The sequence below is a fragment of the Octopus sinensis genome, linkage group LG2, assembly GCF_006345805.1.
Source record: "Octopus sinensis linkage group LG2, ASM634580v1, whole genome shotgun sequence".
Taxonomy (NCBI): Eukaryota; Metazoa; Mollusca; class Cephalopoda; order Octopoda; family Octopodidae; genus Octopus; species Octopus sinensis.
In genome coordinates, this window is record NC_042998.1 from 195,432,268 (window position 1) to 195,452,483 (window position 20,216).

General features: G+C 40.0%; 1 protein-coding gene and 1 long non-coding RNA gene across 2 annotated transcripts in view; both read left to right on the forward strand.

Annotated features, from left to right (window-relative positions):
• Positions 1-20,216, forward strand: part of LOC115227194 (synaptic vesicular amine transporter-like) — a 94,132-nt gene that overhangs the window by 34,858 nt on the left and 39,058 nt on the right. The window contains 3 exon segments of the mRNA XM_036500651.1: positions 9,959-10,051; positions 18,025-18,114; positions 19,540-19,580. Coding sequence (XP_036356544.1) covers positions 9,959-10,051; positions 18,025-18,114; positions 19,540-19,580 — 224 coding nt within the window.
• LOC118762167 lies at positions 10,134-12,427 on the forward strand. Its single transcript, XR_004997943.1, has 3 exons — positions 10,134-10,551; positions 11,751-11,752; positions 12,417-12,427. It is a non-coding gene; the product is annotated as an uncharacterized LOC118762167 (long non-coding RNA).

Below are 20,216 nucleotides of genomic sequence, written 5' to 3' on the forward strand. Positions count from 1 at the left end.
AATATACACACATATGTATATGTATGTACATGAAGAGGTGTACACACACACGCACACGCGTGCACACGCACACACGCACATACACACACACAGACATACACACACACAAATATACACACATATGTATATGTATGTACACGAAGAGGTGTACATACACACACACGCACACACAAACACACATACACACACATACACACAAATACACACACACAGAATTCCGCTTAGCCCGATTCTCTGTCCCTTTGACCTCCCCTCTTACCCTCTCCTCCCACTCCTTTTTCTCTTCAAATTGATTTCACATCTGAATACGTAACCAGTGGCTATTCTATTTCTATTAAACACTTTAAACTCAATGAATAAAATATAAACAAGGTAAAAATGTCAAACAATGTTGGTATGAGTACGCTCTATTTACATATTAGGGGATGCTGAAAAGTTCCTGGCTTTAAGGGTTTCGCGAAAGACTTGGTCGAAGGCCCAACATTCCGATTTCTTTTACAGAGTTTAGAAAAACTGAAGGAAGGCTGCAATAAGTGTGTGGATCTGAGAGGGGAATATGGGTGGATATAATCACGATTAACTGATACTCCTGTATCTTTTTTACCCAAAGCCAAGAACTTTTTAGCGGCCCTTTGTACGTATGTATATATATCTTTTGTTTTATACATATATAGAAAGGTGGGCAGACAGGCAAGCAGGTAGGCAGACAGACAGATAGACATACACACACAGATAGATAGATAGATAGATATATAGATAGATAGATAGATAGATAGATAGATAGATAGATAGATAGATAGATAGATAGATAGATAGATGGAGAGAGAGAGAGAGAGAGAGAGAGAGACGAACTGGCAGAAACGTTAGCACGTTGGATGAAATGCGTAGCCGCATTTCGTCTGCCGTTACGTTCTGAGTTCAAATTCCACCGAGGTCGACTTTGCCTTTCATCCTTTCGGGGTTGATAAATTAAGTACCAGTTACGCACTGGGGTCGATGTAATCGACTTAATCCGTTTGTCTGTCCTTGTTTGTCCCCTCAGCAGCATTTCGTCCCACTTTACATTCTGAATTCAAATTCTGCCATTGTTGACTTTGCCTTCCATCCTTTTGCGGTCGCTAAATTAAGTACCAGTGAAACACTGGCGTCGATGTAATCGACTAGTCCCCACTCTCAAAGTTTCAGGTCTTGTACTTTTAGTAGAAAGGAAACTACTTATTTAAGTAAACCCTTGCATGACCCACCACGCGAACCTTTGATTACAGGATCCATCCCTACACAATCGATATTCAGAATTTCAAATATTTTCTCTTTCTGGCTGTTTTATGTGTTTTGTGTTTTATTCTTATATTTATATTATTTTCTTTTTTTTTGCTATAGCTTGTGTCGTCACTTCTTTTCTTGTTTCTTTCTCTCCCTCTCTTTAATGCGCGCGCACAAACACAGGAAAACACATACGCATGCACGTAATCTCATTCACGTCTACCCCCCCATCACATATACATACAACCTTTCTTTCTGTGTTCCTGTCTCTGTTGTCAGTCTATTTCTATTTCACTCCTCTTTCTCCTTCCCCCCCCCTCTCTCTCTCTCTCTCTCTCTCTCAGCTGCTCTCTTTGCATCTTATTACTTCTTGTGTATTTGTCTCCTTTTTCAATCATACACACATACACACACAAGTATACTCATAGATAGACAGATAGATAGAGAGAGAGATAGATAGATAGATAGATAGATAGAGAGAGAGAGAGAGAGAGAGAGAGAGAGAGAGAGAGGAGAGAGAGAGAGGAGAGAGAGAGAGAGAGACGAACTGGCAGAAACGTTAGCACGTTGGATGAAATGCGTAGCCGCATTTCGTCTGCCGTTACGTTCTGAGTTCAAATTCCACCGAGGTCGACTTTGCCTTTCATCCTTTCGGGGTTGATAAATTAAGTACCAGTTACGCACTGGGGTCGATGTAATCGACTTAATCCGTTTGTCTGTCCTTGTTTGTCCCCTCAGCAGCATTTCGTCCCACTTTACATTCTGAATTCAAATTCTGCCATTGTTGACTTTGCCTTCCATCCTTTTGCGGTCGCTAAATTAAGTACCAGTGAAACACTGGCGTCGATGTAATCGACTAGTCCCCACTCTCAAAGTTTCAGGTCTTGTACTTTTAGTAGAAAGGAAACTACTTATTTAAGTAAACCCTTGCATGACCCACCACGCGAACCTTTGATTACAGGATCCATCCCTACACAATCGATATTCAGAATTTCAAATATTTTCTCTTTCTGGCTGTTTTATGTGTTTTGTCTTTTATTCTTATATTTATATTATTTTCTTTTTTTTTTGCTATAGCTTGTGTCGTCACTTCTTTTCTTGTTTCTTTCTCTCCCTCTCTTTAATGCGCGCGCACAAACACAGGAAAACACATACGCATGCACGTAATCTCATTCACGTCTACCCCCCCCCCATCACATATACATACAACCTTTCTTTCTGTGTTCCTGTCTCTGTTGTCAGTCTATTTCTATTTCACTCCTCTTTCTCCTTCCCTCTCTCTCTCTCTCTCTCTCAGCTGCTCTCTTTGCATCTTATTACTTCTTGTGTATTTGTCTCCTTTTTCAATCATACACACATACACACACAAGTATACTCATAGATAGACAGATAGATAGAGAGAGAGTTAGATAGATAGATAGATAGAGAGAGAGAGATCAACAGACAAGATTCTCTCTCCATGCTTCTTTACTCTTTTTCTTTCGGCTCCTTTACTCTTTCCAGTTCTCTCTCTCTCCCCTCTCTCATCGTTTCATTCGATATTTGTCACACACACTTTGTCACCTTACTCTTTCCTATTATCACGAATCTCCTCACCTCTTTTCTTTCTCTTCTCTATAGCTTTCATTCACCCTTTTCTTTCTCTCTGTAATTTGCTACCCTTCTTTTTCCAAATACACATATCTATCTATCTATCTATCTATCTATCTATCTATCTATCTATCTATCTATCTATCTATCTATCTATCTATCTATCTATCTATCTGCCCCTCTGTCTATCTGTCTGCCTATCTATCTATCAATCTATCTATCTATCTATCTATCTATCTATCTATCTATCTATCTATCTATCTATCTATCTATCGATCTATCTATCTATCTATATTTCCATCTATCTATCTATCTATCTATCTATCTATCTATCTATCTATCTATCTATCTATCTATCTATCTATCTATCTATCTATCTATCTATCTATCTATCTATCTATCAATCTATCTATCTATTTATCTATCTATCTGTTAACCTGGCTGTCTATCTATCTATCTATCTATCTATCTATCTATCTATCTATCTATCTATCTATCTATCTATCTATCTATCTATCTATCTATCTATCTATCTATCTATCTGTTAGCCTGTCCGTTTACCTAGCTGTCTATCTATCAGTTTGTCTACCCATACATCTCCCTCTTTCAATTCTTTCTTATGCCGCCTAATTCCCTCCAAACATAATAAGCAAAAGACGAGTAAAATTTTCAATTTAGGTGTCTTTTCATCTGTTAAATACATTATACAATGGCGCACAGTAGCCGGCGTCTTTCTGCCTTTAGTCGTCACGTTCTGACGTCATCAGTTGCGACGGCCATTTTCAACGACTCTAGTAATGAAACCTCATTGAATTACAAGTTTTACTATGGACATCATTGACACTGAAAAGAAAGATGGCATCCACTGGTTCATTGATTGTGTATTGCTCTGTCCTGAAACCTGCCTGCTTGCCTGTCTGCCTGCCTGCCTTTCTGTTTCTTTCTTTCATTTGTCCTTTCTTTCTTTCTTTATATTTCTTTATATTTCTTTATATTTCTGTTTTCTTACTTTGTTACTGAGGAAATGTTCCGAAACAAGATCATCGCGCGAAACTAGTTACAAGTACTTTATATAGCGTCCAATGAACACGCGTGCGCGCAAACACACTCACACAGAGGCAGAGATAGAAAGAAAGAAAGAAAGAAAGAAAGAAGGAAAGAAAGAAAGAAAGAAAGAAATAAAGAAAGACCTTTCATACACTCACTCAACTATATCCCTCTTTTCTCTCTCAATCTGTGTTCCACTCATCCATACACGCACAAACACAGGAACAATGATAGGGGCAGATAAGGGAGAGAGAGAGGAGAGAGAGCGGGGTTAAGATTAGTTATAGTTGATTACATGAACAAAAGAAGAGCACCCAATACATATATCAGAATGAAATAGATTTACTGGTATAGTCCAGCAGTAAAAATGCATCGTGATTTGAAGGGATTCTTTTCATATCCAGGGAAGCTGGATACACCTGAGGCGATGAAACTACAGCTTCTTACTAATAGAATGTTAGTGAAACGCACTAACATTCTGGCAGAAGCGTTAGCACGCCGGGCGAAATGCTTAGCGGTATTTCGTCTGCCGTTACGTTCTGAGATCAAATTCCGCCGAGGTCGACTTTGCCTTTCATTCTTTCGGGGTCGATTAAATAAGTACCAGTTACGCACTGGGGTCGATATAATCGACTTAATCCCTTTGTTTGTCCTTGTTTGTCCTCACTGTGTTTAGCCCCTTGTGGATAGTAAAGAAATAGGTATTTCGTCAGACGCTACGTTCTGGGTTCAAATTCCGCCGAGGTCGACTTTGCCTTTCATCCCTTCCGGGTCGATTAAATAAGTACTAGTTACGCACTGGGATCGATGTAATCGACTTAATCCGTTTGTCTGTCCCTGTTTGTCCCCTCTGTGTTTAGCCCCTTGTGGGTAGTAAAGAAATAGGTATTTCGTCTGCCGTTACGTTCTGAGTTCAAATTCCGCCGAGGTCAACTTTGCCTTTCATCCTTTCGGGGTCGATAAATTAAGTACCAGTTACGCACTGGGCTCGATATAATCGACTTAATCCCTTTGTCTGTTCTTGTTTATCTTCTCTGTGTTTAGCCCCTTGTGGGTAGTAAAGAAATAGGTATTTCGTCTGCCGCTACGTTCTGGGTTCAAATTCTGCTGGGGTCGACTTTGCCTTTCATCCTTCCAGGGTCGATAAATTAAGTACCAGTTACGCACTGGGGTCGATGTAATCGACTTAATCCCTTTGTCTGTCCTTGTTTGTCCTCTCTGTGCTTAGCCTCTTGTGGGTAGTAAAGAAATAGGTATTTCGTCTGTCGCTACGTTCTGGGTTCAAAATTCCGCCGGGGTCGACTTTGCCTTTCATCCTTTCGGGGTCGATTAAATAAGTACCAGATACGCACTGGGTCGATATAATCGACTTAATCTTTTTGTCTGTCCTTGTTTGTCCCCTCTATGTTTAACCCCTTGTGGGCAATAAAGAAATAAGAAACGATAGCACGCCGGGCGAAATGCTCAGCGGTATTTCATGTCTTTACGTTCTGAGTTCAAATTCCGCCGAGGTCGACTTTGCTTTTCGTCCATTCGGGGTCGATAACTTAAGTACCAGTTGCATACCGGGGTCGATCTAATCGACTGGCCCTCCTCCCCACAAAATTTCAGGCTTTGTACCTAGAGTAGAAAAGTTTCTCAAAGCCCTATAAAAAAAACTCTGAAATTCGAGCTTCCAACTAGCCTTTCGCGAAACCCTTAAAGCCAGGAACTTTTGAGCATCTCCTTGTATCTAAATAGAGTATATCCATAGCAACATTTTTATCTTGTTTATATTTTTTTCATTGAGTTTAAAGTGTTTAATAGAAATAGAATAGCCAATGGTTACGTATTCAAATGTGAAGTTAATTTTAAGAGAAAAAGGAATGGGAAGAGAGAGAAAGAAGGGAAGTCGAAGGGAAAGAGAGTCGGGGTGAGATTGTGAGTGTGTATTACGTGTGTGTGCGCGTGTGTGTGAGTGAGTCTGTGTTTATGTGATGACAGTGTAGGTGTGAATGTGTTCGTGTTTCAGAGTGTATTATTCGTGCATTTTGCTTCATCGCGTGCGAATCTATTTGCTTGTGTCCACGGGCGCGTGTATGCATGAGTGCGTGTTTCTGTACGTATCTATGAGTATGTGTGAGTGTTTTCCTCCTTCAGTTTCATGCCAGAAAAACAAAAAACAGAAAACGGAAAATAAAATATAACGATGTTTCTGTTGATTGCTGTCGTCTGGTGAGCATGCGCGAGATTACGTATATATGTGTGTGTTTCTTGTGCATGAGTATGTACGTGTGTGTGTGTGTGGTGTGTGTGTGTGTGGTGTGTGTGTGTGTGGTGTGTGTGTGTGTGCTTGTGCGTGTTTGTGTGGTAGAGAAATAATTCATTACATGCTAAATGGAGAGAGAGAGAGAGACAGAAAGACAGTTATGGGTGAATGGTAAGAGAAAGAAAGGTATAGAGAGATGGAAGAAGTCTAGGCAGAGGAGGAGGAGAGAGAGAGAGAGAGAGTGGGCGGGAGTAAGTGAGAAGCGAAAGATAACATAACTGATTGCGAAATGTGGCCATTTTATTGAATGTCTCTATGTATGTGTGAGGAGAGAGTAAAAAGTAGAAAGGACAGACAGACAGACAGACTCTCGGAAGGATTCTTTATGCATCATGAAAAAAAAAAACAGTAAGATGATGGGTCGAAGAGAAATTAGTGTTTGCTGCTTCTTTTTCTCAGCAAGACAGTAATAATGATAAAAGTGTTAAGAGTAATGGCGGCACACTTGGAAGACGTAGTTTTACGTGTGAAAGGCTTCTTCACAATTGTTCTATCATTTGGTGTGGGAGTTTCTATAGAATTTCTCTGATTGCTCCTTGAGGGTTGATATCATATCAACACCAACATCATCACTGCCACGACCTTCTATAGGGGGTGCCACTAAATGGTTGGTCGACTTGAGCAACCAGTCTCCTACAGAATCCCTTTTTACCGTTTTAAAAGACAAGAAATATTTTATAATTAAGTCCTATATATCCCTAGAATGAACATGGCTGGAACGTGTTTGATTAGGTCTGGCTCCAGGCTAAACAACAGCATCACCATCATTATGCGTATCACTATTACGACGGTCATGATAATGATTAATGATGCGGACCAAGGACCTTGCATGGGCAAACAGCATCGGGTCTTCCAGATAGTATCTAGAGTGTTTCGTGGGCCTGTAGATAGAAGTATCATAAGTTGTCCACAGTTCTAAGTCGTCGGCTATACAGACCACAAGTTTGTGATCTGTACGGGCAACCTAGATAGGATCCATAGGAAGAGCCTCAGATAATGAAAGCTGAATGTGTCTTTCCAAGCATGCCAAGCTTTCAGAGACAGGGTTAGCAAGTTAGTCCATAGGAAGTTGTCGGATGCCATCGTCAACAACTGATAGTGTATAACCCTGGAAAGGGCTCTTAGAATAGAAGCAGTATGTTTTAATAAAGAATTAGCGTTACAGGAATCTAAGATAGAGGGGGACCCAGTTAGGAAGCTAGAAGATGCGCTTAGAAGAGACATAGTGACTGACGTGCTGGTGGCGAGATTGGCTCATGATCAATTCTTCAATACCTATTTCTTTATTACCCACAAGGGGCTAAACATAGAGGGGACAAACAAGGACAGACATAGGTATTAAGTCGATTACATCGACCCCAGTGCGTAACTGGTACTTAATTTATCGACCCCGAAAGGATGAAAGGCAAAGTCGACCTCGGCGGAATTTGAACTCACAACGTAACGGCAGACGAAATACCGTTAATCATTTCGCCCGGCGTGCTAACGTTTCTGCCAGCTCACCGCACGTTGTCAGTGCTATGGAGCGTGTGCTAAGACACGAAGGAATGAAAACTGATCGTTGGGTACGGGAGGCAGAGGCGTTACGTGACAATAAAATCACAATTCGGCCTTTGATGGGCCGGGACGGGTGCAGACAGCTGAAGACATATGGGTTAGGGTTAGGCTAGATGCACGAGGGAGAAGTCTCCGGGGCTAGATGGTCTGCCCTTTGAGTTTTATCTTCATATGCCAAACTTGTTCAGTGATCTCATGGTGGATGTTAATCTCAACTGGAAGTAGAACAGGAGAATTTCCAGTACTGTGAGCTGCGGCATGGTGCTGCTGAGAAAGGACTCAAAGAATAGGAACTGGATTGACAAGTTTAGACCTATGAATATCCTAAATGCAGATTTTAAGATTTTGGTCAAGGTGTTAGCCAAGAGGTAGGCGTTTGTCATCGATAAGATGGTCGGTGGTGCACAGACATGCGCTATTCCAAATAGATCTATCCATGACAACCTCCACCTCACGTCTTACATCATAGATAGGGTAGGTAAGGAACCTGGCATGAGTGTGCCCCTGATCAATTTGAACCTATCAAAGGCTTTTGATCGGGACGACCTCTAATACTTGGAGACTGTCTTCGTGGCGGCTGGTTTTGGTCCCAGGACAGAGACGTCTGTTCGGTGGCCACCGATCAAAGGCGCTTAGACTCGCACGTTCAGACAGTTAAGGATGGCCGCTCTCACTCCTTCTGTACGTGCTGGCTTTCGAGTCATTATTATGGAAGCTGGATTTTCGGGACATCTCATGTAGACTAGGATGCGGAAGGTTCGTGTCGGTTTATGCAGACGACGTCACCGTAATAGTGTCGGATATCTAAGAAATCGTGGTGATCAGCACTGCTCTAAGAGTACGAAGCGGTGACACGAGCAATGATTAACCAGGAGAAATCGATGGGCTTGCAGCTCGGCATCTGGAAAAGCGGAGCCTTGCCGACTAACAGCGTCGAAGAACGCTGGACGGAAGGACCAGTTAAATTGTTCGGAGTCTGGTTTGGTCCAGATAGATTAGAATTGATGGCGGGGAGACGAGCAGGGTTGCCAATCTCACTTAGAAATGGGTAGAGAGGAAGCTGTCCCTGAAGGGTCGAATGGAGGTGACGAATGCAAGCAACGCTTCCGTCATCTAATACCGCCTGACAATTGTCCCTTACCTTGCTTCATGTCTGATCAAACCGGAGAACTCGCTCTTCCGCTTTCTGTGGAAAAGTCATGTTCCCCTCATCAGACGGTCCACCAATCGCATCAAGCTCGTCAATTTTTCAGTGACAGTCCTCAAAGATCTGTTCATGAATTTTCATGATGTTTCTATTCGTTCGGGAAGTCGACAGTCGTACTGAACGAGGTTGGTCTTCAAGTGACAAGTGAGAATTCCTAAAGCGTGAAATCCACTCGCAAACTTGTGTTTTGCTCATGGGAACATCCTTGTAAGTTGCTTGAAGCATGACAACTGTTTCGGGCGCCGTTTTCCCTGGCAGAAAACAGAATTTCACAGAAGCCCAATGTTTCAGCCATCGCAAAAATTGTCGAACAGGGGAGAAGCACTGCAAAACAAAGACGCACCACTAGGTTGTACGACTTCACTGGACGACGCTTATCGGAAGACTGATCCCTGAAGGTTGCATAAAGTGGCTTCTAGCGGCGGAAACCCGAACTACTACGGGCTTGTCCCACAAAGGATGCTACCGATTGCATTTGGGTACCTCTCGTATGTCATAATATCGCGGGCTTTATTTCACGTTTCTCTGCTTAGCTGCAATAAGTAACAATAATATGCAACCCTGTGTCGCTAACACTCACGGGGTTGAGATGTGCCACGGGGTTGAAAACGAGGGGTTCAAGAGGATGTATATGTCTACTTGCGGATAAGTGGGCACTTGCCTGCGAGTAGTGGGTGAGTGGGAATATGTGTATGAGCGCGCCCGCCTGTGTGCTTAAAGAAGAAACTGCTACCAGAACTTTACTGATGTATACAAATATTTATATCTTTATCAAAATATGCTACGAGTTTCAATCGCTTAAAATAATCCAATTTAATCATTCTGAAATAAAAGGGAAAATATATTGAAACAGATGAACTTGTATAAATCTCTCAGGATATCAGTTCTGAAATTTCATATGTTATTGTTACAAGAAATCGCATGGTGCTGCTGTTTCGAAATCCGCCAACTAACTTGAATATCTGTTTTTGCTTTTTGGATTGCAGGAATGGGTATGATTGCTGATAAATACCCGGAGGATAAAGAACGTAGCAAAGCTATGGGCATTGCAATGGGAGGTTCGGCAACCGGTGTCCTAGGTACGTATGAACACTTACTTATATTGCAACCCTGTTTCAAGTCCTACACAGAGCCTCTCTTTCTTTGAATGCGATGAATATTCTCAACAAACCATAAAGATATTGGCTCATTTTTGGAATTTGATCGGGTCTTTTAGGTACCTCCTTAAGTTTAATAATTCGAACAGAACTAGGACAACCAGGATCTCTCCTAAATGACGATCAACTATATAATGTAATTGTTACAGCTCACGCATTTGTTATAATTTTTTTTCTTGTTATACCTGTTATAATTGGCGGATTTGGAAATTGACTAGTACCTTCAATACTAGGGGCACCAGACATAGCATTTCCACGAATAAATAATATAAGTTTTTGACTCTTGCCTCCTTCTCTTACTCTTCTTCTTTCATCTGCTGCAGTTGAAAGAGGTGTAGGTACCGGATGAACCGTTTACCCACCTCTTTCAAGAAATTTAGCCCACATAGGACCTTCTATTGACCTGGCTATTTTCTCACTACGTATCATTAATGTTCATAGAACTTTATCCTACCATGTAACTTTTCAGCGTTATGGGTCAACCAGAACAGAAGAGATCCTTGCGATATTAACTTAATCGTATCTTATACTCTTGGCAGCCGACAAACCGCTTATTCTTATTTGTTTCGGCGCTTTATCTTCTTAGTTCGAATACAGCTGAAGTCAGGTTTGCCTTTTAACCTTTCGAAGACGAAAAAATAAAGTACCAGTTAAATACTGCCGTCGATGTAATCGATTAGCCACTACCTTAAAAATTGCTGGTCTTCTGCCAGAATTTGATGCAATTAGGCGCAGGAGTGGCTGTGTGGTAAGTAGCTTGCTAACCAACCACATGGTTCCGGGTTCAGTCCAACTGCGTGGCATGTTGGGCAAGTGTCTTCTGCTATAGCCCCGGGCCGACCAATGCTTTGTGAGTGGATTTGGCAGACGGAAACTGAAAGAAGCCTGTCGTATATATGTATATATATATATGTGTGTGTGTGTGTATGTTTGTGTGTCTGTGTTTGTCCCCCAAGCATTGCTTGACAACCGATGCTGGTGTGTTTACGTCCCCGTTACTTAGCGGTTTGGCAAAAGAGACCGATAGAATAAGTACTGGGCTTACAAAGAATAAGTCCCGGGGTCGATTTGCTCGACTAAAGGCGGTGCTCCAGCATGGCCGCAGTCAAATGACTGAAACAAGGAAAAGAGTAAAAGAGTAAAGAGTAATTAAAAAGCGGCGAACTGTCAGAAACGTTGGTGCGTCGGAAAAAATGCTTAGTAGCACTTGTTTTTGCTTTTCACGATCTAAGTTCAAATCCAGCCGTGGCCAACTCTGCCTTTCGTCCTTTCAGGGTCGATAAACTAAGTTCCAGTTAAGTACTGGGGTTATGTAATCGACCAGTTTCTCCATACAAATTTCAATATTTGTGCCTATAGTAGAAAGGATTATTTGGAACTTCAGAAAAATGCTTTTGCGATAGTTCTTCCGATTCATTACATTCTGTGTTCAAATTCCATCGAGGTTAATTTTTGCCTTAATCCTTCAGGGTCAATTAAATATAGTATCAGTCAAGTACTAAGGTCATTGTTATCGACCAACTCCTTCCGCTACAATTGCAGGCCTTGTACCAATATTAGCAAGGATTATTATTATTGTTATTATTACTGTATTGTCTATGTACAGCTCCTAGCGCTGGAGATGTACTACGATATTAGCTGTTCGCTATCAGTGAACTAAAGTAACACCCCTTATTTTTCGAGCACCTTCCGGAGTATTCGAGCGGTTCCAAGCAGTGCTGTTTTCTGCAAGTCCTCCACCCTTATTGCAACCCCTATTTGTTCCACGTACTTCTCGAGATTTTTACTCACTGTTCCCAGGACCCCGACAATGATTATTAATATTATTATTATTCTATGTTTGACTTTTGCTTTACATTTGTACAAGTTGGCTCCAAGTCTCCCCCAGAGACCTCAAGAGACAACAAGTTGGAAGTTCATGTTGGTGTTATGCCTAGGGTGCCATATATTTGGTTTTGTACTTAGTGTTGTACTAGTGAATGTTTAAGAAACCATACGAAAATTATGTTTGTTTTAAAACTTGACATTACATAGAAAGTATTTTGCGTAGGATATGAGCAGTTCAGGCAAATTTCTACTGCATCACCTGCTACACCTCCGTGTTGTTGGGGTGTGTGCAGCATTGTGTGTTCGTTTCTGTTGCTGGGCGGGTGCAAACTCTTCCCGGTACTGTATTGTATTAGCTTTTTTTTTCTCTCTCTCTCTCTCTCTTGAGGTGTGGTGCAGTCTTTCGTTGCGTTTATACTTGTATTGTGTGTTGGGTGTATAATGCTTTGTTTTTTTTCAGCTTGCTGGTGGAAGTTTTTTTCATTGGGTAAATGCTGTATAGGGTGTGTCTTGTATTTGTGTGTTATTTTGTTTAGGTTGTATTATTGCATTGATAGAGTCTTGCGTAGGATGTGGGCTGTTCCTAGCAGGGCTATTTTTGGACAGTGTATAGTGTTGAGGATTCTACGTTTTTGTTCATATTATTATTATTATTATTATATTATTATTATTATTATTATTGAGTGAGAGAGCAGTGCATGCCATCAAAGTGACACTGGGGTAAAATATACGAAGCCCAATATACCCATCATGACTACCCGTCTGATAAAGGTACACTAGGCACATGCATCACAACCATATGTGCGCGACAAGGTGATCTCATATCAAGATAGACAGCACATGACCTTGCAGGTGGGGCCCAGTTAGAATTTTCTTCAGGTTGAGTAGCCCATCCCGTTCAAAAGGTCCCTGAATAAGGGTTGTTTAAGGATGTTGAAAGAACCACCCATGTTTCCAGAGGTGAATTATTCAAACTCCAAAGAATCCCTCTCAACACATGGCTATGATGCTCCCCAACTACTTCTGCTCGTGATCAGAGATGCACATATCGTCAGCCACTAAGGGACATGCTCAACTGGTTAAGGTCAAACAACTGACAAGCAAATCTGTGGTATTGAGCAGAATATTTGCTGTAGCCCATCTTTTATACCAAGACAAAACAATGTACATGATAACACTTCCAATCAGTTAAGATCAGAAGCCATGAGAGCCACTGCCTGGTACTGCATCAGGGCATTATTATTATTATTATTATTATTATTATTATTATTATTATTATTATTATTATTATTATCATCAATATTGCTGCTGTTCCTCTTGCTGTTAGTGCAATAGCCCTATTATTACTGGATGCTTTCGACACAACCAAGCATGGCTCTATGTACCTTGATTATGTGGCAAACCCAGTAGTTCATTTTTCAGTGTATTGTATGTATTTGTAAGTCACTGCCTTTTCGAAGTATTTCCCACCTCGAGTCGAATAGATTCTCGTTTGCTGACAGTATGTCCGTTTTCTGTCTGCACTTGTTGAATAAAATATTTCTCTATAGGCGCAGGAGTGGCTGTGTGGTAAGTAGCTTGTTTACCAACCACATGGTTCCGGGTTCAGTCCCACTGCGTGGCACCTTGGGCAAGTGTCTTCTACTATAGCCTCGGGCCGACCAAAGCCTTGTGAGTGGATTTGGTAAACGGAAACTGAAAGAAGCCCGTCGTATGTATATATATATATATATATATATATATATATATATATATATATATATATATATATATATATAAATGCGTGTGTGTGTTTGTGTGTCTGTGTTTGTCCCCCTAGCATTGCTTGACAACCGATGCTGGTGTGTTTATGTCCCCGTTACTTAGCGGTTCGGCAAAAAGAGACCGATAGAATAAGTACTGGCTTACAAAAGAATAAGTCCCGTCGTCGAGTTGCTCGATTAAAGGCGGTGCTCCAGCATGGCCGCAGTCAAATGACTGAAACAAGTAAAGGAGTAAAGAGTATATAAAGAATACCTAGTCCGACCGGTGATTTAGTTATAACCATCATGTATTTTTTTTTCTTTTATATTCAGTATTAGTTCGTCTTTTATATTTATCTATTTTTAACACAATACGACAACATTTGAGGAAACATTTGGCTGTAGTCTCCTGCAAGTGAAAAGTTTGATTGTCAGATGTTTTTAGATGTTAATGAGTGAATCTTCACCAATCAGGCATCTTGGGCAAGTGTCTTCTGCTATAGCCCCGGGCCGACCAATGCCTTGTGAGTGGATTTGGTAGACGGAAACTGAAAGAAGCCTGTCGTATATATGTATATATGTATATATGTATGTGTGTGTGATTGTGTGTCTGTGTTTGTCCCCCTAGCATTGCTTGACAACCGATGCTGGTGTGTTTGCGTCCCCGTAACTTAGCGGTTCGGCAAAAAGAGACCGATAAAATAAGTACTAAAAAGGTGGTGCTCCAGCATGGCCGCAGTCAAATGACTGAAACAAGTAAAAGAGTAAAAGAGTAAAAGAGTAATCAGTCGAAGGGCCTTCTCTCAAATGTCGTCTAGAATGCTACTTTAGAATTATTTCAACTAATTATATATCCACCACAGGCGCAGGAGTGGTGGTGTGGTAAGTAGCTTGTTTACCAACCACATGGTTCCGGGTTCAGTCCCACTGCGTGGCATCTTGGGCAAGTGTCTTCTACTATAGCTCCGGGCCGACCAATGCCTTGTGAGTGGATTTGGTAGACGGAAACTGAAAGAAGCCTGTCGTATATATGTGTATATATATATATATATATATATATATATATATATATATTATATATATATATATATATATATATATAAATAAATATAAGAGAGTGGTCACTATATGGCTCACTCTAGCACCAGTAATCCAAAAGGTTTCAACCACAAAAATACATGTTTCCCATGAAAGTCAGTACGATTGTTAGCTCACACGGACAGGGCAAATAAAAAATAACAAAAATACAGATTATTTTGGGACAATTGTTTCGCTATTAATGAATTAAATGTAATTTTACTTACAAAAAAATCCACTGGATTTTTTTGTAAGTAAAATTACATTTAATTCATTAATAGCGAAACAATTGTCCCAAAATAATCTGTATTTTTGTTATTTTTTATTTGCCCTGTCCGTGTGAGCTAACAATCGTACTGACTTTCATGGGAAACATGTATTTTTGTGGTTGAAACCTTTTGGATTAACTGGTGCTAGAGTGAGCTATATAGTGACCACTCTCTTATATTTATTTTGTAAAAATATTATAATATATTATAAAATATTATAATAATCCAGGTTTCTCGGAGCACTAGGCCACTTGGTGTTGAATAGATATACTATTAAATTAGTATCTAATTCTCTCACCCTTATTAATTAATTATATATATCTATATATATATGTGTGTGTGTGTGTGTGTGTGTGTGTGTGTGTGTGTGTATGTGTTTGTGTGTCTGTGTTTGTCCCCCTAGCATTGCTTGACAACCGATGCTGGTGTGTTTACGTCCCCATCACTTAGCGGTTCGGCAAAAGAGACCAATAGAATAAGTACTGGGCTAACAAAGAATATGTCCTGGGGGTCGATTTGCTCGACTAAAAGGCGGTGCTCCAGCATGGCCGCAGTCAAATGACTGAAACAAGTAAAAGAGTAAAAGAGAGTAAAGAGCCAAAATACAAATATACTTAACATGGGACCGTGAAATGGTGGCGGGGTGTTTTTCCAGCTATTTTTCCAATATTGATGCTGCAAAATCCTAGATTTCCACCATAAAACCCTAAAACCAATATTGTGTCAATGATTCAGCTACAATGGTGAACCTAAGCGGCCTGTTGGTTTACCTCTCAAGTGGAACTTATTAGTTTCGTCATGGAAGATTTACTGATCGATGGAGTTTAAATGAGAAACGAATTAAAATATTAGATCCGCTCTCTCTCTTCGTCTCTCTCTCTTCGTCTCTCTCTCCCTTTCTCTCCCTCTCTCTCCATCTTCCCCTCTTTCTCTTTCTCTGTCTGTCTCTCTCTCTGTCACACACTAGATAAAAATATGTACATTGATAGAAACAGATGGATAGATAGATAGAGAGAGAGACAGAGACAGAGACGGACAGACAGACAGACAGACAGATAGATAGACAGAGAGATAGATTGATAGACAGACAGACAGACAGACAGACAGACAGACAGACAGATAGATAGATAGATAGATAGATAGATAGATAGATAGATAGATAGATAGATAGATAGATAGATAGATAGATAGACAGATAGATAGATATGAATATATAAAGAGAGGAAGGCAGATTGAAAAAGGAAGGCAGATGGCTAGATAGATAGATAGATAGATAGATAGATAGATAGATAGATAGATAGATAGATAGATAGATAGATAGAACAATTCCTCCCTCTGAATGTAGTCCTATCAGCTGTATTAAGGCAATCAACACAGAAGTGACGGAAAGGGAAAGTAAGAGGCAAAGAAATTATGAAAATGGTGAGTAATCTGGTTTAATTCCTCATTCAAGCTAGATGTTTACAGTAATCTAGCTAGAAACTTCTTATCGCCAAATAATTAGCATTTTCCAAGAGTCCATAAGTATCACAGGCTTTTAACTGTCCATAACACCAAGGTTTACTGTTCATGCTTAGATAATATCGCTTCTTGCATCGCACGCTACAACGAAAACGAACATTGACGAACACAGTTTAAACTCCACACCCCAACTTGTAACTGCTGAAATTCCATCGACTGCCCACTGGAAGGGTCTTGACTCTCAAAGTCCGTGGTCCACAGAGCCACATTCACACCATTTAATAGCGTCACAAGATGTTACCCAGACATAGCAACCTATGATTTCAAGGGAAGATTTACACTGCACATGCACTGTTTCTGATGTTAGGATGTTAGGAACAAGAAAAAATCAATATCACTGAACCTCTTCCTCCGTTGGAAACGCTTTTCCCAACATCACACGATGCATCGTTGTCATGTTCCATACTTACTAATCTGGAGTTCATGATTGTCAATTCAAACTACATATTCTGCAATAGGGTAGGCTGAACATCCACCTATCATATTGTTACCACCAATGATACTCCCTGTAATTGAACTTCAAAGCATTAATTACCGACAGCATGGAGAAACCCCAGTAATACATTGCATTAGCTGACCCACGCACAACTGCAGTGTATATAATCCCTAGTGGCCCATAGTGAGATTATTTCCTCTCGTGCGTACAAATACCATGTCCAACGATTACCTCGCAACTATAATTTTGCAACAGGGTTACCTACTTGCAAACAAATATGGTGACATGTAACATTATTGACCGAGGTTACCGTGGTCTTTTACGTAGGCTTTTATATCCACGGATAAACCTTATCTGCTTACCCCTTTACACTTTACATCATGACATTTCTGTGATACACGATCCCTATTGATCGTTTTTTCCCCTTTTTTTCTTTCCCCCTTTTTTTCTTTCCCCCTTTTTTTCTTTCCCTTTTACGATCCTTTTTGATCGAAAACCTACCCCACTTTTTTTCTATCCCCCAAAAGAAAAGCTCTACTTTGTAATCTGTCCCGTCTGTGTGGCTAATAAAGAAACATATCTTTGCTAAGCTGTCAAATCCTACAATCTGCTGACTACCTGATTCCAGTATAATGATTGCACTCAACTGCAAGGAGCACATAAGAGAATGATTTGCTGCACATAGTATACACGTGACCTGAACTGAACCATGGAGGTCCAAATATTCTCACAGTGAAACCATTTAAAAATTTCTCTTCTCTTTACCCTGACTCCGTACATCTGAGAATGTAGTCGCGTTCTGCGCTCACTATAAGATGAAGCATGAGGAACTTAACGCGTCACTAAATAGGAATGTCTATTTGCGTTTGTATTTATATGCATGTGTTTTCATGTTAATTTGATATATATATATAATGTATAAATGTCAAGCATATGAGTTAAAAGTTATGATCTTTCGTAAAGTTACATATTTTAAATTCACTTAAAAACTTTCGACGTTGTTTTGTGTTGGTATCTTTACAGCGGGCTACCCTCTTGGAGGCTGTATGTATATATATATCGGCAAGTTCGCGCCCTTCCTGTTGATTGTAGTTCTGACAGCAATTGATTCCGGTAAGTACGAGTGTTATCGAGTATGTATTGTGTGTGTGTGTGTGTGTGTGTGTGTTGTGTGTGTGTGTGTGCGTGCGTGTATGTGTGCGCGTGTGTGTGTGTGCGCGTGTGTGTGTGCGTGTGTGTGTGTATGTGTGTGTAGTTAGGGTTACAATCCAAGTTGTGTCCTCATGAAGCACATATGCAAATTTCTACACTCCAAATTTGTATGTAGTGGTTATAATTGTGTGAGGTATGCATAAAAGTTGAAAAAAATACTAGAAAATATTTTTTTGCTGAGTAATTACATATCAAAACAGAAAACTGGAAACATTTTTAGTATTATATATTCACCATTACACGTGTTTCTTTGCTAATAGGAGTTACAAAATTGGACATTCAGGAGAAACATGGAAGATATCCCCTATTAGAAATTCTTCATAGAGAGAATCGAAAAATTTCTAAAAGGAGATATCCTACCCGTTTTTCCTGCAGGTTCAATTTTGTAACTCCTATTAGCAAATGAAACACGGGTAATGATGAATGAATTATTCCATAAATGTTTTCCATTGTCCTGTGTTGGTTTGTTGGGGGGGGGGGGCGCACGTACACACACATACGCACACGCGAACACACACACACACAACCTTTGTTAATTTAGATAATTGCGCTTACTGTACTGATTAGTTACATTTCCATTTCGAATTCAAATGAGTATAAATAAAATGTGTTAATGAGGGTTTGCGTGTGCGTAATGATTTGGCGATTTGGTGGTAAACTGCACTTGTCTATCAAACAGCTGGTGAATATACTATAAAATATTAGTGTGTAAAGAAACTGATGCTAATTCGCAAAGGGAAATGTTATTGAAAATGGTACAAGAAGAAAATAACATCTGAGTCCACAAGTTATGGATCACTGGGTTAGAATTACTTCTGTATATAAACACTATGGTGAGTCAAAGCCAATTTATACTATCTCCATTCTATTACTGGAAATATGTTGATATCGGAAATACGGAGATATACTTGCATAGCGAGTGACTTGATCTGAGATCGTGTGCCGGAAAGAAAACAATTGCAGCGTGGAAGATGTTTATAAGCCATTTAAGAAACACACAAAAACCGTTAGATTCACTTCAACATTTAAATTTAATTTGTCAAAATATTTTCGTCGCTTTGAGACCGCGACCTGTTACTGTTCACTGACAAAACTTCGTGCTGCATCTGAGAAAGTCAAACGCAGCACGAAGTTTTGAGTGTGAACAGTAAGAGGTCACAGTCTCAAAGCGACGAAAATATTTTGACAAATTAAATTTAAATGTTGAAGTGAATCTAACGGTTTTTGTGTGTTCTTAAATGGCTTATAAACAAACACCTTCCACGCTGCAATTATGTTGATATATCTATTTTCATTAAAGTTTTTGCTCTACTTTCTTTTTGACAGTTCTGTTGGTATTGTTCCTCCGTTCCAACACTGCTGAACAAGTAAGTAAAGGATTTTCTTCGCATTTCACAAGTATCTAGGCGGATAAGCTTTTAAATGCTGGTGTCACTAACGAATGTTATTAAGGATACAAGTTAAAACTCTTCTCTCTCGCACAAATCAACAGAGCAGAGATCATCATACATCAAGCTATACCAATTGAATGTATGCATGTATATATGTATGTGTATATATGTGTATTCAAAATGTGACCGCGTGTGTACCGTTGGCGATTTTTTTCTTTCGTCTTCCCTTCCTTGGATCTTTCCTTTCCCTATGTTTCTGATGAAGAGCTCCGCTCGAAACGTTAAATCCTCCTTCTTTCTTTTCTTTCCTGAGCGTCCAATAACACTATACTTGTTCCACGTCCTCGCGTTGTTGTGTTTTCTTTTTGTGTTTTCATGTTTGGATTAACTATATATATGTGTATATGTGTGTGTGTGCGCGTGTGTGTGAGTGTCATTATTCGGTTTTATTGCAAGATTCTTTGCCAACAGAGAAAGAGACAGTTTCTAACCTAGGTCCAAAGCGTCTTCACTGGAATTTCAACTACATCAACAGGGTATTTTTGCATGTGTGCATTTATATGTACAGTATTTGAAGCCAGTGCATGTGCAAATTTGTATGTTTTGCTTTAC